General features: G+C 41.4%; 1 protein-coding gene across 1 annotated transcript in view; it reads left to right on the top strand.

Annotated features, from left to right (window-relative positions):
- Positions 1-24715, top strand: part of cbln4 (cerebellin 4 precursor) — a 138600-nt gene extending 113885 nt beyond the window's left edge. The window contains exon 3 of the mRNA XM_080204449.1: positions 24024-24715. Coding sequence (XP_080060575.1) covers positions 24024-24221 — 198 coding nt within the window. The 3' untranslated portion in view covers positions 24222-24715. The remainder of the gene's footprint in view (positions 1-24023) is intronic.
- The last annotated feature ends 946 nt before the right edge of the window (positions 24716-25661 follow it).

Below are 25661 nucleotides of genomic sequence, written 5' to 3'. Positions count from 1 at the left end.
TATCCAACATTCAAAGGATCAATTCACAGCAGGTTTTGAAGACTGCAAATTCAGCATCAATTGAGCATACTTGCTTCTGTGCTAAGTCTGCAGAACGGTATATGTCTGTGGCTTAGTGTTTGACTTGGAACAACAGAGATGGCTTGCTATGAGAAGTCATACTGTGTTGTATTTAATTCTTATAATTGGTAAAAAAAACAAATTATTTTTGTTCTGTTTTAACTGTGTTCTTAAATAAACTTTTTTTGATAAAAGCTCCCTGGTGGGTCATTTGATTTGTATATGGAGTAAAATGCCTTGGATGGGATTTTCCGTCTGCTACAAAACTGGAAAGTATCACCTAAGGTCAATGGGCTTTTGCATGGCCTGCCCCCCACTACCCACCCGCTACAATTCCAGTGGCAGAAGGGACAGGAAAAATCCCCGTCTTATGCTCACCCACGCCAAAATCAAATGTAAAACCTAGGGTCTCAGCTAACTTCATTAAACACCTTGGAGTTTCTGGCCTGAGTCTTAATACAAAATAAAGGAAGGAGAGAACGTTACAGCAAGCATTCAGAAAGAGGGAAAGAAATATTACATAAACCACAGGCAGATATATACTGATTGAAGGAAAGGGAAAACAGAAACTAGAAGTAGTAAAAGAAGATTGGAAGACAGAATAACTATAGAAAATATGCTGTAGGTGGAGATTTAAAAGCCAATGAATGGATAATCCTGTTGGAGAACTGGGAGTTTCTATTGAATGGATTGGCAAGGGAGTGCTGTTTTGACAGCTGGGAAAATCCTTATTGTGGGCATAGGGAATTTCTGGATCAGGAAAGTGCTGTTACAGCTTAATGGGCTTATGCAGTAAAACAGCAAGTTCTGCGATTCTCCTGGGAAATGGCACAAGAGATTGACTATTAGCAGAAACTCATTCCAATATGCATTATGTGGTTTTTCTTTTTTTTTGTTTTACTACTTCGGATTTCCATGTAAAGATCTTTGCTGTCTATCACGTCAACTTGATAGGCAGCGTGTCTTACAACAGAAGCTTTGTGTATTTCTTTAAAATGTCACCAGAAGGCTTAATTCATGCCTTGTAACTCAATGAGGATTAGGGCTGGCTCTGAAAGATTTAATGCAGGACAAACTTTACAAGGGAAAATGATCTCTCCCTGAGGGAGACAAATAACATCTCCTCATATCTTCTGATAAGCTTGGAATATTTATTTTTTCATTTGCTGGACCATTTCAGTGAAGATTGAGGAGCTGAATTGGATAGCCTTGAAAATGGCTGTAGGGAAAGTATTGCACAATTATCCCATGCCATTCATTGTAATGCAGGCAGCAGGTGAACCTCTTGTTGCCTATGCAGATTTGAATAATTTCAGTGTTCTGCCAGCAATAAGTGTGCTGTTAATTGGCTGGGCATGTCAATGGAGAGGGTCAATATTGCAAATGGCTAACACCACTTAAAATCAACTGTGTTGTTTAAACACCACCTACGGCTCTTAAAAGGGAAGTACACTGTGTCTGGAGCAGACACTGGCATTCATGTTGGCAAAGATCTGAGAAAACTAAAGAGTGGCACAACATGAGTTAATAAATGAATCCAAGGCTTTCAAATGCTGCACTGGAGGCCTTGTTGGAGGAAATGGAAAGAAAGAAAAATATTCAGTATCCATAGGAGCCAAGAAGCTCTGTAGACACATGTTCAGAAGGCAGTGAAAGCAAATAACCATGTAACTCAATGCCAGGAGTTGAGCTGCAAAGACATTGATGGAGTGCAACAAGAAGTTCAATGACCTTGTATGAGTGATGAAGATCAGGGGATGTATCCTGAATGCCATATCCTCCCAACTGTACCAGAAGCCTCAGACGCTGTTCAAATTACCACATCTCCATCAATCATCGAGCAACAATCTTTTATCAGTCACCACTTATATCTGACATTATTATGCTCCATTGTATCTTAACATGTTTAGTTCCAAGCTTCACACCCACATCCCTCACCACTTCTACGTTCACATTTATACAATCATGACAGCCACATCATCTAAAAACATTGAACGACACTCTGACACACTTTCCTCTCTCTTGCAGGTGATGGCGGTACACAGCTTAATACGGGAGGAGTTACTCGAAGGGGACAAGCCTACATCACATGCAAACCTGCATAGAGGAGATAGTTCTCTCCTTTGTCGGTCAGCAATGGGGCTAAAATGATCAACTATGACATTATCCTATAATTAGTTCTTCCCACATTGCTGTTATCCTAGCTTCCTGTCAACCCACACTACATTCTAACACAAGGTCAGAGGTGTGGGTATTCACTGATGATTATTCACCCAGCAGAAAGCACTCTTCAGTTAGAGACAACAAAATGAAACAAAACTTGCTCAAACAGATAAATCAAAGAAAAAGGTTTAATAAAGGAACGTAAATACTCCAACACTGAGGCCTCACCTTGAGCCATTCCAAGCTCCAAAATTCCCAACAGACTCTTATTTATACTGAGACAGCTGGTCAGCTGACCATCACATAATTTTGTCATTGGTTATATAGTTTACTGGGTCAGCTGACCCTTACAGCTTGTTATCATTACTCACACAACAACAGATCCAATGTTATTATTGGATACATTCTAACAATGACGGCGCAATGTTCATGTGATTTTTTTAACTCCTCAGATACTGAAGCAGAGCATGTGTGTATGCAGAAAGACCAGGACAACATTTATTGTGTGCCAAGTGGCATTCACACCTTCGAAGTGTCAAATAATGGGCTACCATATCTTCATGAGCTATATTTTACTTTTAACATTTAGGAAGACAATGCATTATTTGGACAGTTGGATTTTTAAAGAAAACTGTCAGTGTGCCTTGGATTGTCAACAAGTACGCCTTTTCTAGGATATCAAATAACTCCAGCTCTCTGATCAACATGGCTCTTGAAGGGAAAAAGCTGTTTATTTGTTTGAACTGCAATTATTTTGATTGGTGAAGGAAAAGTTGGTTTAAAGGCAGATGACTGGTGGTTTATTGGAAATGACCTGACAGAGCATCTTTAAGTTTGAAACTTGTTGTTTGTGAACTCAATTTTGGGGAATAAGCCAAGAAGGAAGATTACCCTGTCTCACTGTCTCCCTGCCTAGCCTGAAGTTCTGAGTGGTTATTGATCTACAGCCAGAGAATCCTCATCTGAGTATAACTTGTCTATGGAGCCCTGCTGAGACGAGAAGAATTGACCCAGCTCTTTTGGCACTTCTTCATGCCAAAGCTCTATTGGTGAGAACCTTCTGAGATTTACTTGGGCCATACAAGGGAGTTCCAAATTGACATAGTCGAAACCTTGCAACCTTTATCCTTTATTTTATGAAGTCTATTTTCCAAAGCCCAATTCTCCAGAGATCCTGCTGTTTGTTGCATGTGTGCTTGTGTGGATGTGTGCATGAATATATGTATGCATGAATGCATATACTGGAGTGTTTTTAAAAAAAATAGTTATACTGTCAGAGTACAATTGTGTGTGTACCAGTTCTTGCAATTTGTCAATCATTCTAAATTTACTGAAAGAAGCCTGGTTAAAGTTTCTTTTATTTTGGGACTAAGAGCACCAAAGGTAAATAATTGGCTATTTTAATGAGTATATTAAACTCTTAAGCTCAGGTGCAGTCTGCGGACCAGTGGGCTCAATAAGATATGCTATTCCAGTAATAATACGGACAATAACCAACTCCAATTGGAGACAACATAACTATAATCCCCTTGACTTTCATCCCTGAATTTCTGACCATCAACATTCTGGAGTTACCGTTGATCAGAACCTTTACAGGACCTACCCTATAAACACTGGCAGCTACAAGAACCGGTCAGAAGTTAGGAATTATGTGGTGAGCAATGCAGAGTCTGTCCACCACCTACAAGATACAATATTTATTAGGATGACCCCAGGTATGGAGGAACTGCCATATGAGGAAAGATTAAGTGGAGTTCAGAGGAATGAGTGGTGATATGATTGAAACATGTAAGATTCTTAGGGGGGTTTGACAGGTCAAATGTTGGGAGGATATTTCCATTCATGGGAGAGTGTAGGACCAGAGGGGTAGTTGCAGAATAAGGGGCTGCTGATTTAAGATGGATTTGAGGAATAATCTTTTCCCTCAAAGAGTGGTGAATCTTTGGAATCCTTTACTCCGGGAAGCTGTGGAGGCTGAGCCCTTGAATATTTTCAAGACTGATATCAATAGGTTTTTAATCAGTCGTGGAATTAAGAATTACAGAGAGAAGGCAGGAAAGAGAACTTAATGAGTGTTAGATCTGCCATGATCTTATTAAATGGCAGAGCAGGCTTGAGGGACCAACTGGCCAACTTCTGGTCCTCTTTCTTATGCTTTTAAGTCAAGGATGTGATGACAAACTCTCTACTTTTCTGAATGAATGGAGCATTTACAAAGCTAGACAGCATCCAGGACAAAACAACCTGATAAACACCCCCCATCCATCACTTTAAACATTCACTCTCTCTAAAACCTGCACACAGTAGTGGCAGTGTCTACAATCTGTGTATCACCAGATAGATGTTCTGCAACAACTCACCAAGGTTCCTTCAGCAACACTTTCCACACCTGTAACCTTTATCCTAGAGAAAGACAAACACAGAAGATGCAGTGGGAACACTACTTCACCTCTAAGCCAGTTGCCATTTTAACTTGGAACTACATTGCTGTTCCTTTACTGTCACTGGGTCAAAATCTTGCATCCATCCCTAACAGTATGATACATGTACCTGTACGACACATACTGCAGCTATTCATGAAGACAACTTGCCACAACCTTTTTATGAGTAATTAGGGATGGGCAATGAATGACTTGTCACTGATTTTCACACCCCACTAATGAATAAATAGAAACACTCTCAGCTGCAGATGGGGTAAGCATGCAACTCTTCACTCCTGGCTTCCTACACTACATCTCTACCTTTGTGCCTTTCTCCTTTCAGGTATTCAAGTGCCACCAGACAGTAAGTAACAGCAAGGCAACAATGATGAAGAAGGAGCGAACACAGGCTTTCACTCAATTTCCTCCCTATAATCAGTTCAGAAGCTGATACAGCAGGCCATTCAGAAGATTGGTTGGGATGGGGTCTGCACATGGTGAGGAATCAGAGGAACAGCCTGCAGCTGGCATTGAGGAAAAGGGTATTGCAAATGCAATTTCACTGGAGGATGAGGTTGAAATGAGTTCAGCAGATGACTCAGATGAACACTTTGATGGGGGCAGTCTATAAGAAGAAGAAATATGCATAGTTAAATGCTTGGTACATTGGAATGTTCGGCAGAAAAAAGCTGCATTCAATGTCATTACGACTGGTCTCCAGGCGAGGTCCCCTAGTAGATTAACTTCCTGAATTGGACCCCAATTTTGTTAGGCTGTTGGGTGAGTAGGAATTAGCTGGCTCCCTTCTTTAATTAACACCCCCCCCCCCCCCACCCACCATCAGTTATTCAAAACAAAAGGAACTCCTTCATCCATAGATACCTTTTCTCAATCCAAATGTATTTAATTTTTAGGAGCCAATTTAACCAGACTTTCTTGCGTCAAATAAAGAATAAGTTTATCAGTTACAAATTCAACTCCAAGGAAATAATAAAGAATGCAATATATATTTTCATGAATGATCAGATGAGAAGTTGAATTTCTAGATAAAAGTAAAAAAAACAATCTGAGTTTGGCTTGTCAAGGAGTATAATGGGAATACATTGTGGCCATTAAGTTGGGTGATTCCAGTAGAGCTAATTTTGGCAGGTTACCAGTTAGTTTGGAGACACTGGGTGGCTGAAGAACTGTCCTTTAGCGGCTTTTGCTGAGCTTTCTTCAACAGAAAGAGAGAGAGATCTCTTTAACCTGTTGTTTTTGTTTTGCAGCAATGGTCGACTGCTCTCTCCTCTTGTTTCTGTGTCACACACTCAGACATCCCTGCACCAGTATGCACTGATCAGGCCTGCAGTTGTTCTTTTCCTTATTCCAGTTCCCTGTACATTCTGGAATGAAATAAACAACGTGTCACTCTTGCTCCAGTGTCATTTTTCTTTGAAGTTGGACCATTTCCACATTCTGATATATCGAACAGCAGGAGACGGGCTTTGGATGTCTGCTGAGGTGTGAAATGTCTCCCTTCACACTCCCTTTTGGCAGTCCGTGTTTGCTTTCTCACCATCATCTTGGAAGGTGGTCTTGCATTTCAAAGCAGTTTGCGCTGTCTCATTTCTAATTGCAGAATTTCAGTTCAAGCTTAGGAGAGGTAATTTTTTTCAAAAAATAAGTATCTGTAATTTCATGACAGTGTTAAGGAGTATGAAGATATCAGGCACCAACATGGTGTAAGACTTTGCGCAGAGTTGAAAGCACATCCTTTTCAGCAAGGGTGTATTGGCCAACAGCACCTTTGTAGACCCAACCATGATGCATTGGCCAATAAGTGATGTCGCAGCTTCCATTGCAGCACAAGCAGCAGCTACTCAATGACTGAGTGCTGTAGTGGAAGCTCAGACCGATGCTGTGCAAGCTGTTTGTGACTATGGCTAAATTGGAAATGACCTTTCAGGGTGTCACAGCAGAACAGCAATCCATCCTCCAATTGCAACGAGTGCCATGGCACTGCCCTAAGGGAGTGGAGGCACCTTTATGGAGTGTATGACTGGTGGCCTCTTTGAGGATGACCACACTCATCTTCATACATCTACCACTTCACCAATGTCTTTGCTGTTGCCCGTCAGGTTGCCAGCTCTGCCCGACACTGAGAGATTACACTCCAGAGCTGGCCCTTCTTGGCCCACAGCTACTCAATGTCATTTTCCAAAGCCATTTGCAGCCAATGGCTTCAGGGTTTAAAGTTTAACGTTTATTTATTAGTCACAAGTAGTCTTACATTAACACTGCAATGAAGTTACTATGAAAATCCCCTAGTTGCCACATTCCAGCGCCTGTTCTGATACACAGAGGGAGAACTTAGCATGGCCGATGCACCTAATCAGCACATCTTTGGACTGTGGGAAGAAACAGGATCACCTGGAGGAGACCCACAGATAGTGATCCAAGCCAGGAACTGAACCCAGTTTTCTGGCGCTGTGAGGTAGCAGTGCTAACCATTGTGTCACTGTGAAGAATGTCATGAAGAATAGGGTCTAAATATTTTATATGGATTGTTCTGAGACCAAGTCCTTCTCAAATCCTTTAAATGATCAAAATGCTAATGAATAATATTCATGGATAATATCCTTTGGCAGTTTGCAAGTAGCTTGGGGCATGTTTTGGGCAACCTAGGGTTGGCTTGCATTCCAGGATTTCTGAAAATAATTGTGGGTTCCTATTTATGGAGCAAGCAGTAATTAAGGCTATATTTATTCTTGGTTATGGTCTCTTTTCCTGAAATAAAGCCACAGAAGGTTGTCAACTTTCTTCAGGCAAGTTTTGAAATCAAAGACACTCCAAGCCTTTTGAACTGAAGTACTTCTCGATGAGAATAACCCAGAGTTATAGTAAATTTTGTTTCCTTTAATTCTCATTTTGTGCATTAATCTTGTTAGATCAATATATATGTCCTGTATCTGGTAACAATCAATGCTTTTTACGACCTGACAGAACTTTTGTTGTAAGTAGTGTTGGCATAACCACACTCAATTCAATGACTTGTTGAAGGTGAAGGGCTGTCAGGAAATGCCTCGGACTGAACATTACGGGGTGAGGTGACAGAGGACTTACCCCGTCCGACCCACCCCTCCCTGGAAGCAAGGTCAGCATGGAGCTGACCTGCTCCAAGCTGGCCCATCCCACGGCTGAATCATGCTGTGTAGGGGTACTAAACAGGGGTTCATTTCCACCCCTCACTGCAGAGAAACTCCCCTCTCCACCCCCTGCCTCCCTTGGGAGCAGGCTGGCAGCTCCAGTAATCCCAGCAGTGCCAAGTGCACATTACGAGGCACTGCCAGGACTGATAAAGGGAAGAGAAGGCAGTGGATCCCAGAAACCAGCAAATGTGGGCTCCTGGTCAGGAAGGTTTTGGGCAGGTTAACATGGGGACAGGGTAGTGGTTCTCAGACTGCTTCTATCTTTGGGTACACCCCCTCCTCCACTGAGGTTAGAAACCCCTCCCCTCCCACCTTCTGTCCTACCCTTTGAAGAATGTATTTAGAAAATCAAACTGCCCACTCCTGTTTGACTGCCCACACCAAACTTCTATAGTTTGAGCAGCTTATTTTCAATGTCAATTGACTTGGAAAAAAGCCTAATTGACTCTTGATTACCTATTCTAATGTGGCAGTCAACCAGCTGACTGTGGTGCACATCCACCAACTAAACTTGGTGCAGGGCGAGAAGGCAATGGAGTGCGTACAGACCTATTCACCCATTCTACTTCACATAAAACATTTCCCCCCCACTCCCTGAAAACATGCCAAGCGGGGGCATGTAAAATGCAGTTCCTTGTTTTTATCTGTACGATTGAGTAGAAAATGGCACGATGGTGTCTCCGGTGCCTACATTCTTGGAGGTAATGATTGCAAGTGTCTGCTGTTGTGTATTGCTGGATTTCCTCTGGTACGTTTTCAGTAACGAGGATAGAAAGAGCAGGTGGCCTGTGCAATCAGAGGTAAATTTTAATTTCAAATTGAAAAGAAAATGTGTACCGTTTCCTAATTATACGTTAGTGGTGCAGCAAAATAGAATAATGCACAATGCTTGTGATAACTGAACTAGAAAATGGTTTGGAAAGTAAATTAGACCTTGCAATGATATATCAATGGCTGCACACATACTTTACTATATGCAAAGTGTGGCCACAAAGCAAGGTGCCTTGCTTGAGCTGCAGTACACTGAAAAATGAGGATGTTTCATTATAATAGCAACTCAAGAAAAGCTTGAAAATTATGATGGAAATGAGCTTTCTGCAAGGGTAGCAGTGGTTAGCACTGCTGCCTCACAGTGCCAGGGACCCGGGTTCAATTCTGGCCTTGAATCACTCTCTGTGTGAAGTATGCACTCTCTCCCTGTGTCCGCGTGGGTTTTCTCCAAGTTCTCCAGCTTCTTCCACAGTCCAAAGTTAGACGGTTTGGCCATGTTAAATTGCTCCTTAGTGTCAGGGGTATTAGTAGGGTAAATAGGTGGGGGTTACGGGGATAGGACCTGGGTGGGATGGTTGTTGGTACTGGCTCGATGGGCCAAATGGCCTCCTTCTGCACTGTTGGGATTCTATGATACAAATGGCAAGCCAAAGGATAAACAGTGGCAGTTCTCTTCTCAAAATAATAAGTCAGGATCACCTTGGTCAGCACAGATTGTAAGATAAGGTATATCATTTTAGTCTATAGTAGTGTAAGTTCAGATCCCTTTGAATTTAACACTGAATCAAACTTCCTGACTCAGCATTTGCAACATCAATTTTTTTTGGAATCAAATATTTTTGTTATTGATATCCGTTCTGCTGAAGGCATCCTTAATAATTAGAATGGAAATTTGTTTTGGAATTACTCACCTCAACATCAGCATTCCAGATCTTAACAAGTCCATGAACCATGAAACAGGACAACGGAATTTGCAGTAATAAATATCTGCTACTTACTTTCAAATTCAAATGAGCAACCAAGCAGCGAGATATGTTCACGGATTAATTATTTTTCTAAATATTTGGACATTCAATCATATATTTGAAGCAAACATACAAATTATGTTCAACAACATAGCTTCCAGCAGGTGCAGAACCAAACTTAACTCACACAGCTGTCCTATCTGCCCCAAAGAGGATAATTTGACACAGCATCCTAGCAAGCCCAACATGCTGCATCTTTATTTGCATTATTAATGCAATAAATGCATTATTTCATCATCTGTCCATTGGTGGAATTGTGTTAATGCAATTGTGTTAATTATTGAGAGTTGAGCTTAGAAATTATATTGAAAATAAAATGTGGTGAAAAGAAGGGAAAGACGGCACAGTGACACAATGGTTAACAATGCTGCCTGACAATGCCAGTGACCTGAGTTCACTTCTGGTTTTGGGTGGCCGTCTGTGTGGAGCTTGCACATTCTCCCCTGTCTGCATGGGTTTCCTCTGGGTGCTCTGGTTTCCTCCCACAGTCCAAAGATGTGCAGGTTAGTTATACTGGCCCTGCTAAATTCCTTTAGTGTCCCAAGGTGTAGGTTAGATGGATTAGCCATGGTAAATGTATGGAGTTATGGGGACAGGCTGGGGGAAAGGGCCTTGATAAGCTGCTCTGTTAGAGAGTCGGTGCAGACTTGATGGGCCAAATGACCTCTCCTGCACTGTGAAGATTCTATGATTGAATTCAGTAAATCCCCATTTTAAGTGTCCCCCTTTAAAGTGGGCTCATTTTAAAGGGCTTTATATTTTGTGTCTGGGTCCCATTTCAAGTGCAGTATTCCCCGTTTTAAAGTGTGTGTGCAGTGTGATGACATCAGTTCCTGAGCCAGGCTTGTGATCGACTCCATTTTGTCCTTTCTGCACATCCCAGGAACATTGTTAATTTTGTTGCATTTTAAGGTACCAACCTCCCCCTCCCCTTTGCCCCCACTGCCCCCAAACTTCATGCTTAAACATTTTTTCCCTGTATCCTGTACGTGTTGAGGAGCTCAGTGAACTTTTTTATTATGAAAAAATTCTGTGCTGTAATGTGTTGTAAACCTTGTTTTTCAAACCTTTGTACTGCTGCACACAACATACCTGAGGATCTGTTGTGGATTCTATTTTTAGAAGTATTCTTTGCTGTACAGGGGTACTGCCCTCTCCTGTATAGTATAATACCTGTATGTGAGGAACCTGTTGTAAACTTGGGGCCAGATTCTCGGACCTCACTTGGTCCCGCTACTACAAGTAGAAATTTGGCTGAGTGCCAAATTCTCTGTTCTCGCTGGCAGTGCGGGAGGTGCATCTGACATAGGAGAATTATGGACCAGATGTTTTTCAGAGGTTTCTGCTAGGATAAAGTCTTCAGGTAAGGTAGCAATGATAAAGTCACTTATTGAATTGTATTGTACAGTATGCTAGACAGTAAGGTGCAGTATTTCTACTTTTATATTGACTTTTCTGGGAAAAAATGCCCACAGGAGCCTAACTTTGGTTTTAACATTAATCCATGTGAAAAACCATGCTCCTTTATAGGGATTCACTTTAAATGGTGATCTTCCAGAACACCATCATCAATTTCAGTGTGAGCAAAATCAACTCAGGATGACATTTTCAGCCCTACCCCCTGCTGGGATCATCCAGTCCTGCTGGAAGTCACTGGACTTCTGGCATGGCCGCTGAATCTTCCACGATGGGTCCTGCCATGAAAGGGCTGGAAAATGCTAGCTTTAAAGTGGATAAAATAGGTCTCAACAGATTACATTTTAAAAGAATAGAGAGAAGAGATAGCAGAGGTGCTAATATACATAATTAATACTTTGCTGAAATGAAGTGTAGCATCAGAGGATTGACATAGTTAACATTACAATTATATTTAAGAAGGGAGATATAAAAATGTCCATTTTTGAACAAAAATGAACTAGAAACAAAAACAGACACTGCTGGAAATACTCAGTTGGTCAGACAGCACTTGCAGAGAGAGAAACAAGAGTCGATGATTGAAGTGATTATCTTTCGTCAGAGTTGGCTACTGTTAGAGATGCAACAGCTTTTTAGCAAGTACAAAGAACAAAAGACAAGGTTTGAGATAATGAGTGGAATTTTCTGGCTGCACATGCCTCAAGACTGGAAATTCCTGCCTGAGGTCATCAAAATTTTAAATTGTCTGTCAAATATTTTGCCTTGCCCGTCATGATTCCCATGGTGGGTGGGAAAATGAGAGACTCCCATTTACCACAAAGTCAAAAAACAGGAAAGATTAAGGGGGTGATTCTCCCAAAAATAAATCTAAGTGCCCAACAGGTGGGAAAATAGGAAATTCTCCACCCCTTCTGTTTTTTTGCACCCACTTAGTTTAACATTTGAGTGATTCAATGTTTCTCTACATTTGTAGGATGTAAAATTTTTCCATTTTGATCAATTGATTCAATGTGCTTTATTGATTACGACATTTCAGGTTTTAGGTGGCCTTGTGGCATGGTGATAAGGCCCCTAGTTCTGGGCTAGAAACTCTGGGTTCAAGTCCCACTTCAGGCTTGATGGCCATGGAAGGTGCATTCATAATGTGGCCAAACAGGTTGATTGTCAGCTTGTAAATCCTGCCATTATATCTGATGACAGGAGGTAAGAGTGGGAGAGTTTCCTGGTTGGCCATACTGCAAAAGGCATCAGTAAACCTCTACCGTACTTTGCCAAACATAATCATGGACCAATCCAATGGAGGTCCATGATCACCAAAGGCCTCAAAGAACATGGTACTTAAAGGAGGAGGAAGATTTCAGTTTTTAATTTTTATCTCATTTCATTTATTTTACTATCTGTAAAATGTAATTTAAGATAATCAATACTTCTAACTTCCTGGTTTGAAGTCTGTGATAGCACTTAAATGTGTTTGGCTGCTTACCTTCCTGGGTTGTTGCTGGACTCCTAGAGAAAGCTTTGACTTTACTCCGAGATTCAAATTAATATTGGAAAGCAGAAATCCACTCCTAGATGGCTAGAACTTTGGAGACAGCTGCTGGGATTTTACCACCCCACCCTCCCTGATTTTGGGGCAGGGGAGGCGGTAAGATTCTGGCCAGCATTTTTAAGGCCTGCAGGAAATCCCTCCTATTGCTGTTTATTTTTAGCGTAAGAATGGCATTGATATCAATGAAATGATATCATTGACATGAATTGTTTGTTACATTTTTGGTATTTTCATCATTTTCTACATAAAGGAATTGCAAAGGGGTTACATTTAATTGTTTAGCCTTTAAACAAAGTGGATTTACACAAAAAAAACACTGATACAAAAGATAAGAAAAATAAGAGGCCAAGCACTCCCCAAGACTAAATAGAACAAATAAATTGTTAGCCTGTTTTCAATTGATAAACACCCTTTCTGTTGGGAAGTCTCAAATGCTAGGATCATTTGGCATAGACAATCGTCTTTGATTGTGAGCATAAATTTTAGTTAAGTGCACTATTTGTAATAATAAAGTCTCAATTGTGCTAAACATGATTCACACAGTATTATGAATATTTGTTAATGGACAAATCTAGAGTATAAAATAAATAAAACAAAATTTATTTCTCCAGATTGTAAGTTGCTTATTTAAGTAATCATCAAAATGTTCTGACATTATTTTCCTGCTGAATTATTGCTCCTTTGACATTTTATCAGTCACATTATAGAGAGGGAGAGTGATTGGATCAAAATAAATTGTGAAAAGTAGGCAAGAGCCCTTGATTGAGATGACTAATATTGAAATTGAAGCCCTCTATGCAATGGGAAAAGCTATTAATATTTGTGTATACAAAAGAAATATGAAGCAAAACAAATTCCTTGCAGCTTTAAAGACTAAGAATACAATATAAATGTCAAAGTCTAATAATGTATATAATCCATAAAATGGTTCAATATCAGGTGCCTTGAAGTAGATGCTGAGGAGATATATCCAAATGAAATATTATTTTGTTTTTATCTTTGGTGTGCAGGACAGTGGTGATAAATAATTTTATTGATCACATTAAAGAGTTGTGGTTATTTGAATATTATTGATCATATTAAACAGTTGTGGTTATAGCAATATTGAGCTGTTTGGATCTTGCTAGAGGCAAAACAGTCCTCAGCATTGAACTCACCTTACGGCATTCTCAATTTTCATCTGACTTATTAAGAACTGAAACTAATTAATTTTTTTGTGGCTGCAATCAATTGTAGGATCAGTCGGAATGAAGGGTGAGACTCATTAAAATATTTTTAAAAATTTATTTTGTGGGACGTGGGTGTCACTGGTTGGCCAGCCTATATTGCCCATCCCTAGCTGCCGGAGTACAGTTGCCAGTCAACTACATGGCTGTGGTTTTGGGGCCAGGCCAGATAAGGATAGCAGATTTCCTTCCCTAAAGGATATTAGGGGATCAGATGGGATTTTATGACAGTTGTTTCACAATCATAAAGATTCTTAATTCCAGATATTTATTTTTAATTGAATTCATATTCTATCATCATGGGATTTGAATTTGGGTCCCCAGAACATTAGCTGAGTTTCTGGATCAATAGTCTAGCAATAATACCACTGGGCCATCACCTCCCCTTTGGATGGGTAGGAATTTCTAGTCCTGTCCATTGCAGGGATTGTCATGGGAAGGACAGAAGATTTGACAGACCAGCAAGTTATCCATTGGTGCGAATTTCTGGTTCCATGGCAGACAGATATCCGTGAGGAGACAGCTATTATCATCATGGAACCCCGTTCCATTCTAAATTCTGAGGGAATGTTCAACATGAGTTCCGGATTTAAAATTAACCCAAATTACTAATGCAAGATATGTCAAGAGTTAATTTCACAATGGCAGGACAGTGCCATGTATCATGGGATCCTCCTCTATATAGAAAGCAGCCTATAATGCTGCAGTGTTCAACTTAGCACTTTTCATGCTTCTCATATTCATTAGAAAGGTAAATTCAGTATTTTGAATTGGCAAATGGTATTCAACCATATTTACTGATAATAACAATGATTCCCATGGCAATGAGATATCTCGGGCACGATGCAGTGGGCCTATTAGCCGCGGGCACAAATCCCGTAATGGCCACTAAATACCAACAGAGGCCAAAAAAAGGAACTTACACCAGTGTGATTTTAGAACATGATCTGCCAGAGCTCTCCCTCCGGTGACATGATCAAGTTCACACCCAGGAAGGATTGCAATCCCCAATTTGCATGAATTTGAAGCTATGAGCATCTACTTAGCGAGCTTAATGTCGATTCTTCAACCATCATTGAATCTTCCCACCAACCCAGGATGACATTAGTGCTGCCTCTTAAAAACACAAACCAGGCCACATGACCTCTGAAAGGAAGGAAGGAGGTGAACGCCGCTGTCTCCGCTCAACACTAAGGAGTCCAAAGGGACAGAGCCTGCTGGCTGGCTCCGGGAGTTGGAGGAGTGTTGTGGGGGGGGGGAGGGGGGGAGGTGGAAAGACATCAAGAGTGTGTGGGGGTGTCAGGCAGTTGGGGGTTGTGTTAGAAAGGGGAGGGCAGCTATTAGGGGCATAAGGCTGTGGTTGCAAAGTGGGGGGGGGCAGTGCATGGTTGGTGTCAGTGGTCCTTGTGTCTGCTTTTTGTGCTGTGTGAGTCTGTTGTCCGTGGCATGAGGCTGGAAGTGGAAGCTGGTGCAGGGCACATGGGATGGTGGGGGAGGCCAGTCTGATCAGGTGATGTTCCTGCAAGGAAGGGAGTGTGGTATTAGTAGATGGCCAGGGGTAGACAGAACTCTAACGCTTCAGTTGTACAGAACGTTGGTTCGACCGCATTTGGAGTACTGCGTCCAGTTCTGGTCACCTTACTACCGGAAGGACGTGGAGTCTCTGGAAAGGGTGCAGAGGAGGTTTACCAGGATGTTGCCTGGCATGGGGGGACTGGGTTACGAGGAAAGGTTGGAGAAACTGGGACTATTCTCCTTGGAAAGACGGAGATTGAGGGGGGACATGATAGAGGTATATAAGATACTGAAGGGAATAGATAGAGTTAATAGTGAGAGACTGCTCCCTAGACTGGGTACAAACACGAGAAGTCATGATTTAAGGGTGAGGGGGGAGAGGTATAATTTGGAAGTGAGAGGAAGATTCTTTACGCAGAGAGTTGTGGAGGTCTGGAACGCGCTACCGAGTAGGGTGGTGGAGGCAGGAACGTTGGACTCGTTTAAGGTTCAGTTAGATAGACACATGAGTGAAACGAGGATGGAGGGTTATGGTAGGGGCTATTAAATAGGGTTAAACCTCGGGAGACACCGGAAAAGCAGGCTTGTAAGATTAACGTTTTTGTCTTTTTATTCCGCAGGTGGAGGTCCACCTCGTGTCAAACGAGGGGCATGCACACGGTGGGTCGTGCGTGGGCTGCTCTTGGAAGTTCCGGGAGTGGCCTAGTACTTCGTGTCGGTGTGTGTGCTTGATCCTGGACTGGTAGACGGGCGCCGCAACAGCTCGGTGACTAGCACTGCTAGCTGTGCAGATACATGGATTTGGGCCTGTGTCTGTGGGAGTTTGCGCATTCTCCCTGTGGTTGCGTGGGCTTCCTCTGGGCGCTCCGGTTTCCTCCCACACCCCAAAGATGTGCTCTTAGGCTGATTGGTTTTACCAAATTGACACTATTCTCCCCTGAATCTGGCTAAGTTAGGGGTTCCATTCGTAGACATGCAGAGTAGAATAGGTGTAGGGTGATGCGGCGGCGCGGGCTCATTGGGCCGAAGGGCCTGTTTCCCGTGCTGGGTTGTTCTTTGTTGTTCTTTGTTTTAACTCCCTTGGGGTTGGTTATATGGATGAATGTTTAGTGGTTTATCACTCTTCTCTCAGCACAGGCCCATTCCTGCTCTTCCCCTGTGAGTTTTGGGACTTTCTCCTCAAATGGAATCAAGAACTTCACCTCGGACATCCACCACACATCTTTCATTCACAGTGCTCGTGGGCAAGCCTATCCTGCAGGAACACATATGGGGATAATGTGAGCTGGATGCCTGGCAGGCCAGATGATAATGATACCTGGCATAATTTGGCACTCTGTAAAGAGGATTACCAGGGGATGCAGAGAGCTTGTGGGAGGTTGTGTGCTGGGATCCTGCTCCTGCTGGGCAGCAGCGAGTGAGATTATGGTGTCATTCTGTGGGGTGACAACAAGGTGGAATACAGTGAGGAGACAGGGAGAACTTATCCTGGCAGAACAGAGTAAGTTCATTCATCCTTTTGTGGCATTGCACCCTCGTGGTCAGATTGCTGACATTGACCATTGCTGCCACCGCCTCCCAGGGGGATCCATTTTGCTGGAGGGCCAATGCCAGCCCAAAGATATATTGCTGCTGGTTGCTGCTCCATGACATCAAGCAGATCGATGAGGATCTCTTCCGTGAATCAAGGAACAAGCTTCCTTGCTGCCAACATCCTGGATTAATGAGAGCAAGTACTGGGGAGCTATTTAAGTGTAGTGCTTAGATTACCTCTGGGGTGAGTGAATCAGATGCTTTGTGTCTCAGCCATAGCATTTTCACATGGGCATTTTCTTTTTTCCAAATACCTAAAAATTGCTGTGTGGATCGTGCCATGCAGGCCAACGAGAATCACATCAATTTTTGCTCTGCCATTTTAATACTTTACCATGTTTTGGGAGAAGTCCACCCCTAAATTGCTTAAGTTAGTGTTCCTTTGATCTTGTAACCATGTCGAGGAATGATTAATTAGCTGTGGTCAGCAGCCAGCTTATGGATATTAGTGAATGCAAATAATAAGTGCAAATATGGAAGTGCCTGATACCAGGGTATCAGAAGTTGTTCAGCTAGTTTATTCTGTATTTTTTAGAATAATTAATTATTTTCTATTTCTGAATTTTATGGAGCGAGAGCTTGTGAGACACAGGAATCTTCTTCATGGGGTGTAAATCCAACTTGATAATCAGGATATCCATCCGTCACTATCAGCAGTTGTTGAGTATTAACCAGACAATGCACATTGAGTACTCAGTCTTCCAAGCTTCATTACCTGCTAGCAAGGAGAACAAACACAGTAATCTCTCAATAATATTGTAACAGAATTCCACAAAACAATGTCAGTTATAGCACTTTTTAGCCAATGAGAGAGAACGTGCCAGTTAAAGATCCAATAGCTTACGGTTTGGTGTGTACTTTCACCCAATAGAATTTAATATCATTTCAATCCTTCATTTGCATCCTTACATTTACACATGCAGCTGTACAGAATTCTTGTCATTTTTAGCAGGCAATGTCAGTAAACATCCTGATTTCCTTTCACCACAATCAGCACTTGGAACATTTTGTGTTTTCTCGAGGATCCACTCATGCTGCAAAACAAATTCAGACCCTTCACCTGCTAATGGCTGGTTCCAACTTTCACAGTGAGAGGTCCAAACCTTTTTGATTGCCACCTTGCACTAGTAGCATTGATTAGAAGCCGACCCCTTTAGTAGACAAGATTTCCAATGTGACTGATGTCTACTTAAAGCGAGCTTAAACCCCTTAGAGTGAAGTAAATATTAAATGTAAAAAAATTGGGAACATGTTTTATATCTCTAGTATTGAACATTTGGATCTAAGGTGTAAAAGGGTACAGAGAGTGATGATATTTGTCCCAGGTTTGATGAAGCAGCGGTGGAAATCTTGATGGATCAAGCACAGATGACAAATTCTCTTCTCCACAAATGGAATGGAGGATGTCTAAGTTGATGCTGCATCAGGACTGGAAGGAGATGATTGAGAATGGCAACAGCAGAAACATCATGCCAAAGCCATGAGCAGTATTAGAAGCTTCTGATCTTTCTCCAACAGCTGATGTATGAATGATATGCTACTCCTTCCTTTTCCCAGCACCAAACCACGCCATAACACTTTTCTTTTCATCCTGAATCACATGCTTCTCCTCCAAACACAATGAAACACTGTACCAACTTTCCTTCTCATTTTAATCATCTACTCTCCTACTGCCCTCGGAGCAGACACGAGCATTCTGCTTTTGTATGATAATAACTGGAAAGTATTTTAATTTTCTGCCCACTATTTAAGACTTCCTGTCACAGAATGCTGTGAGCAAAATAGATCCCCACTTTGTTCACAGCATTCTGTTTACCTGTTTCAGTATGAACACAAGCTATCACAAACATCCCCAAGAACTCTTGCAAAAGTCACAAAGTAACTTATTCCCAATCCTCCTGCAGAACAAGTTTGCAACTCAAAAGGAGATGTCTAGAACCAGGCAAAGCATTTTTTTTTACAAAGGGGTTACTGCCAGATCATTGAGCTAGGCAGCAGGAGCTCTGGAGATGGGCCAAACAGTTCAGGATACCTCTGCTTTTTCTCTCTTCCCTCTTCTCTTTCTTGAAAAAAAATCACACCATCAGCTAATATGACAACCTGATAGTGCAGAGCCATTATTGTGTGGTACCATATGAGCAATTACTTGGCATGAATGTGCCTCTTACCTTTTTCTCAAGTCTATGAGTTGGATCTGACTACACGAATGTTAGGGACAGGAGGGATGATCAATTTAAACAGCTCTCATTTCTCCTCTCACCACCTGTCCATAAACAGAAAGGTGTTTTTGATTTTTGATTCCCCTCTTTATACGTGGTGATGCTTTTTTCCAACCCTTCTGTTTTGGTGTCATCCAATTCTTTGTTAATAATTCCAGAACAAACTTCAAATAGGATGAACTAAAAAGGTTAGTTTATTTGCATACACTCAAACAATAAAAAGGAGAAAAGAGAAAGAAGGAGGTACAGGGCAAAGACCAAGAGAAAATAAGAATTATTATTTCACATGAGTTCAGAGTTCAGTGCCAAGAAAGGCTCTTTCTGTTGGCTTTGCTTGGCAGAACTCCTGGTCTTTCTCCTGAGTGCTCAGCTGAAGACTGAGGCATTTGAAAATGCAGCAAGTTATTCTTGTATTCTGAGAATTAATTCACATTGTAGGCAAAAAAAGAGGCTATTTTCTGGAGACCAGGCTTTGAGGAGGATGGAGGTCAGAAGCAGGCTGCCATAACCTAGAGTCCTGTTTTCTCTTTTGAGGTTAAACAGCAATTGAAAATTGAACTTAAAAGCTACGTAATTAAAGTAATTCAAAGAGCTCCAACTCCATCCTCATGAGAGGATGGTTTTGGGTCGATACATTCAGCTAATGACATACTTTAAGGTCCCTCACGAAAACCTGTTGTATTTTGAGCAAATAACTGTGGAACCAATACCACAACATTGGAGGTGGGGAATCACAATAACTCATCCTTTGTCCAAAGTTGGCTGGTGTAGACGTCTCATCTACTAGTGCTGTGTGTTTACTTGGCTGTGATGTTATTTAATGCAAAAGGTTGCCTTATTTCAGGAGGATGATGAGTTCGCCTTTGTCCATTGGAACAGCTGGAATCTTAGAACTATCAGCAAGTGATCAACTTGGCCATTTTATCAGTCCAGCAATTGTCCATTAAAAAAATAAGCAAGAAAATATGGAAGAGAAACTAAATGTGTTTTAGATTCCTTTGGTTTTGTACTTTCTTGACATGACACAAGTTATGGAGGATCAGACTTGTGAAGATACAACATCATTTGCTCCTTTAGAGCTGGATATATATGTTCCCAGTTAACATAGAGGGTGGGTTGGAGCCATTTGTAAATGGTTAATCCATTAGCACTGCTGAGTTGGAGTAGGTGAGTGTGTCCTGCACAGACTGGCAGACTGCTGACTGAAGGCAGTTCTTGGGATGTGAACATCACGCCAACATCCGTTGATGGTGAGCTGCCTTCTTGACCTGCTATAGTGCATGTGGTGTAGGTATATCCACAGTGCTGCTAGGGGAGGGGGCGTTCCATGATTCTGACCCAGTGACAGTCAAGCAATGAATTGAATTGAATTGATTGATTATTGTCACGTGTTGGGATACTGTGAAAAGTATTGTTTCTTATGAGGTATATAGACTAAACATACCATTCACAGGGGAAAAGGAAAGGAGAGGATGAAGAGTATAATATTGCAGATATAGATAGGGTGAAGAGAAAGATCAGCTTAATTTGTGATAGGATCATTCAAAAGTCAGATGGCAGCAGGGAAGGAGCTGTTCTTGAGCCAGTTGGTAGATGTTTTCAGACTTTCTTTTTTCTGACGGAAGAAGGTGAAAGAGTCCAGTGTGTTTTGATATTGTTCCAAGTCAGGATGATGTCAATGGTGTCTATGGTTAAGCCTGTCTTTAAATACTATTGAAAATGACTAGTTCTAACCTGTACCACCTGGGCAGCTCCAGTACTGAGTGTGCATTGGGCAAAAGTTGTATTGATGCCTCAGGAGCCTGTTTTATGCTGGCTGCTAGTGTCGATAGAAATGACAGTGGATAGTTCCGGATCAGGAACAGAATGTGGTCTGATTTTTGTAGTGCTACTTTTCATTTCTACCCATAAGCATGGACAAGAACTGGCCTCATATAATTTCCAATAACATCGTTAGATTTGAATTCCTAGTAATCAATCAGTACCTTTCACAGCATACGGATAACTTATGGAGGGGACAGTGCATAAGAGCTGCTGTCAGTGTGATTTGTGTATATTATTATTTTTAATTTCACTGTTGCATTGTAATGACAGTGAAGATGATAAAAATAACATTAATTAGTTCCATAAAAAATGGTCTTTTATCATTTTTGCTAAGGAAAGTCATCTTTGATTGCCACACTCTTCATCATCCTCTCCACCTTAATTTACATGCACAGACAAACAAACTATCTTGTTGACAAATGTGATTTTGTCTGTCATATTTTTGGCAAGTTTAATGATATAGCCTACATTTCCTAGGGTGCAGTAAACTATCAATGTAAATGTTTTAGAGAAATGATCTCATAATTCATAAGTATAAACTCATAAGTGGTTTATTAATGAAACTCTTTATAGTTAAATATTACACATGGAAACAAATATATATCTGAGATAGGGAACAGTTGGGGGAAGGAAATTTCCCAGGTGAAAGGAGACAAGTTTGTGTGAATTTTGGGGCAAAAATATCTCCTGAAATTGACTTTTGTTTGAGATCATTATTCCCAAGCCTGGTCTTTGAAGAGTGGGATTGAAGGCAAACGGGTGAATACCTTGGTGTGATTTTCTGGCCCTTCTCACCAGTGGGATTTTCTGGTCCTGTCAAAGGCAACTCTTGCGGTAGGGGAGCCATGCAAAATGCCATTGATACCAGCGAGCCACCTCCACCACCAGAAAACACAGCTCAGGAGGGTGAGGGGAGGAATCCCACTCCTTGGATGTGTCAAGTAAGCTATTATGGTATGAAAGAAGCCAATCATAAACTTTTCTAGCATTCAGTTTTGGCTTTCTCAGCAAGCTCACATGGCCTCGCCATAAAGTCCAGTCCAATCACGTGGCCCTCAAGAATCACTCTCTTAAAGGGGTCACATTGCCAACCATTTAACTGCCATCCTGTCACGAGATGTGGGATTCTCTTGGTGCACTGTCTGCACATGCACCTCAAATACTGATTCCCACAGTTACTTGCACCCACAACACTTAGGTGGGGAGGCTGTCCTCTTTCTCCCATCATTCGAAGAGTTCATCTCACTGCAGGCCCTCAGATCTCACAGCAGGAACTCCAGGTAAGAGTTAGAGATCTGGGTAGCAGCCTTCCTAGGTCTTCTATCCATTTCTGTGGTTGCTGCAACCTCAGACATTCGGATGCTAGTAACCCCTGTAACTAAGAACACAAACCCAATAAATACACACAAACGTAAGAACAAGGAGCATGAATAGGCCATTCAACCCCTTGAGCCTGTGCGGCTATTTAATGAGACCATTGCTGACTTGATAATAGCCTCAAATCTGCAAGAAGAAATTATTTTGGTAAAATGGCCATATCATCCTGCCCGTCCTCCTTGATTGGTCAGGGACCCAAGGCCTTTGGAAAAATAAAACCTTATCAAAACCAATTCTTCATATTCTGACCTGCAAATGGTCCCACCATATGGTTAGGGACTAAGGTCACAAAATTCTACCCATATAATCATATCTACTTCTTCAAAATGTGAAGTGGTTTTGGACTTAATGTCATTACCCAAATTGTCCAGGTTCGCTTGAATAAGATTAACTCGAATATGATTAACTCAAGGTTGATTTTGTCTGTGCCAATATATATGTTGGTCTCTTACAGTTCAAGCCAATACAACAAGTGGAAATCAAGTAATAAAATACTTCAGCAGGTAACATTCTTCGGGAAGTGCTACTTGGAGGTACCTCACCAAGAGAACATCACTGTGCATTGCATGAGTCCAAGAAAGTAATAGTGATTTGACCAATTTAACAAAACACAATGATGAGATGCTTTGTGTCCCTGTCTTGCAATACAAAATGCAACATTTGAATTTACAGTTATTCTTTAGCATTTGTTTAAAAATGAAAAATATCTCCTGCAAAAATGCCAAGACGTTAAGAAGAATTAAAACAACATTTAACCATCAAGCAGTTTGTTAAGTCAATGTTTTGCTGGAACAAGGCCTGGTTGCAGCAGTATGTCCATTCACTTGCCAAAAAGATGCTGGCAACCCCGTCACAACCAGTTCCATGAGCCCCAATGGGATTGAAAGGCCGCTGGGGAATCTGCTGCCTGCTGTAAGTGTCCCCCCCGCCTTTGAGGTCGAACAGCCCACATCTGAAAGCCACCAGTCAATTGGTGGGCTGGCAGTTGTTCAGTTCCAGCAGCATTATCAGAAGTGGTAGTCACTGGTGGGACTGCAGTGTGTCCTGGATCAGAAGCATCAATGGTGGCACTCGAGGAGAGGTAAGTGGAGTGAGTTTGCCTGGACAAGTCAGGGAGGACCATTAGTGGTTTGCTGGGCGGAGAGAACTCTTACAGCAGGAGCAGCTCTTGCTGCTGGGGTTGGGGAAGAATGGGGGGTTGTCCCATGGGTAAAGAGGGTGCTTTATGAGCCGTTCCCCCAAACACATAGGGAGGTCACCAGAGTACACAAGGTGGTGTTCCATCCACACACCTCCCCCTTCTCACCATCCCCGACCCCCCTTCACTTCCCCCCCTTCTATTGCCCTCTCACTCTCGCTACCACCAGCACCTCGTAAAAAACTGGTAACAGCAAAATAAGGCCTTTAAGTAGCTAGTAATTGGCCACTAAATCAACACTTCGGCAGGAAGGCCTAATTTGACTTTCCCCATCCTGATTTACTTGGAGTGAGTCTGAAAGGCAATGGATTTTCTACCTCATGCTTTCTGATCTGACTACAGCATCATGATCTGGCTCAGATCCTCTTGGATTGGAGTTTCAAAAAAAATTGTCATATCCTTTGGCTGTGTCTTGCTTGCAGCGATAACTTTTTCATCCACTTAAAATATAACAATTGTTTCCTTTCAACTCTTAGGTCAACCTTATGCTTAATGGTAAACCAGTAATTTCTGCTTTTGCTGGGGACAAAGATGTGACTCGTGAAGCTGCCACTAATGGAGTCCTGCTCTATTTAGACAAAGAAGACAAGGCATACCTGAAACTGGAGAAAGGTAACTTGGTTGGCGGATGGCAATATTCGACGTTTTCTGGCTTCTTGGTTTTCCCTCTGTAGATCCCAGCAACACACCTTTGAATCCACGTGCATACGTTTCTTGATATAAACCAATTGTTCTACATGTTGTTTTTGAGGATCATTTAAAAATTGTGGATCATTGTCCCAAGCATTATTCTGGACTATACCTGGTCGTATGAAGCAAATACTGGATGCGAGTTGTCTGGTTTATTTGAACCACTTTAAAGACCTCTGGAGGGAAAGAAAAGTTACCAACATCTTATCTGTTCTGTGCAAAGTGAGACAGGACTTAAAGTGGCAAATTGTAAACTAAAGGAAGACACCCTAACTGCAATTGATGTTAAGATGGAACAGTTTGCCTGCAACATTAGTGATAAATTGTCTGGACTGGATACATGTGTGTACATTCACAAATAAGTTTTGCCTTTAACAAACCTGTCAATGAGGTTAAATGCATTTAATAATGGCTTAAAGTTTAGTTCCTTAATTAATATATCATACCAAGGAGTAAACCATATTAATTTACAAATGCATAGTGGATTTGGAATAAGTGTGTATGTTCATGATCATACTACATATGCTTACATTGCCTTAAAATGCTTAGAAATAGATGTACAACTCTACTCTTGTCATTATTTATCTTTCATATTGAAAACTGGACACTGCTTTAGGTTTTCAATGCACTTTATCTGAATATTCTCTTTTTTTAATGTGATAATTTCAAACCAAATGAGCTTAAAGTTATGGGAAGGAAGCTGTTGAACTGTGTTCTTTGCGTGCTGCTGGTGATGTCATGTTGCCTTCAGGCGCCATATCGTCAAAGTTGATTTTATACCAACATGTTCGGTATAACGGATGTTAGTCTGAATAGTAGCCACAAAGGGTGGCATTGTTTCTGACACCTGCATGCATTCTTGGAGCAGCGACACTTGGGTCACACTTGGGGAAGTATTAACACTGTCCCAAATCTGTTTATTGCTTCACCTTCCTTTCAATTTGTCAGTTAACGAGAACTGAGAGGTTTGACTCAGTTCTTATCAAAGCTACAATGTTTGTGATTAGATTTTATAACCTATTGTAATCTGTGACTTGGTTTAATTTAATTTTATTATCTGATGTCTCGGTGACCTGAAATTGAAATTTGTGGCATGGGCTTGGAATTTATACATTGACCATTTTAATAGTGAGGATTCAAGAAATTCAAAGCTGACTTTGCTGGAAGTTGAATCCAGAAATTTCAGGGCAGCATTCAATTATTATAACTTCCAATCCGGTCAATTTCTAACTGAATGGGTATCAACCAAGATACTTTAATCGTGGTCAACATGTTTTATATCGTTTTGCACTTTCTAATCTGACGGAGATCGGTTCATTGACAGGGACCATATTCACAACGTTCACAATGTCCCTGAACAGTGAACTAAGCTCTGATGCAAAAACAGAACAATGAATTTTAGAGTGTGACTCTATGTGACATAA

The sequence above is a fragment of the Carcharhinus amblyrhynchos genome, chromosome 16, assembly GCF_965287045.1.
Source record: "Carcharhinus amblyrhynchos chromosome 16, sCarAmb.v2.hapA, whole genome shotgun sequence".
NCBI lineage: Eukaryota > Metazoa > Chordata > Chondrichthyes > Carcharhiniformes > Carcharhinidae > Carcharhinus > Carcharhinus amblyrhynchos.
The sequence above is the reverse complement of the archived record's forward strand: the minus strand, read 5'-3'. Positions and strand labels throughout refer to the sequence as shown.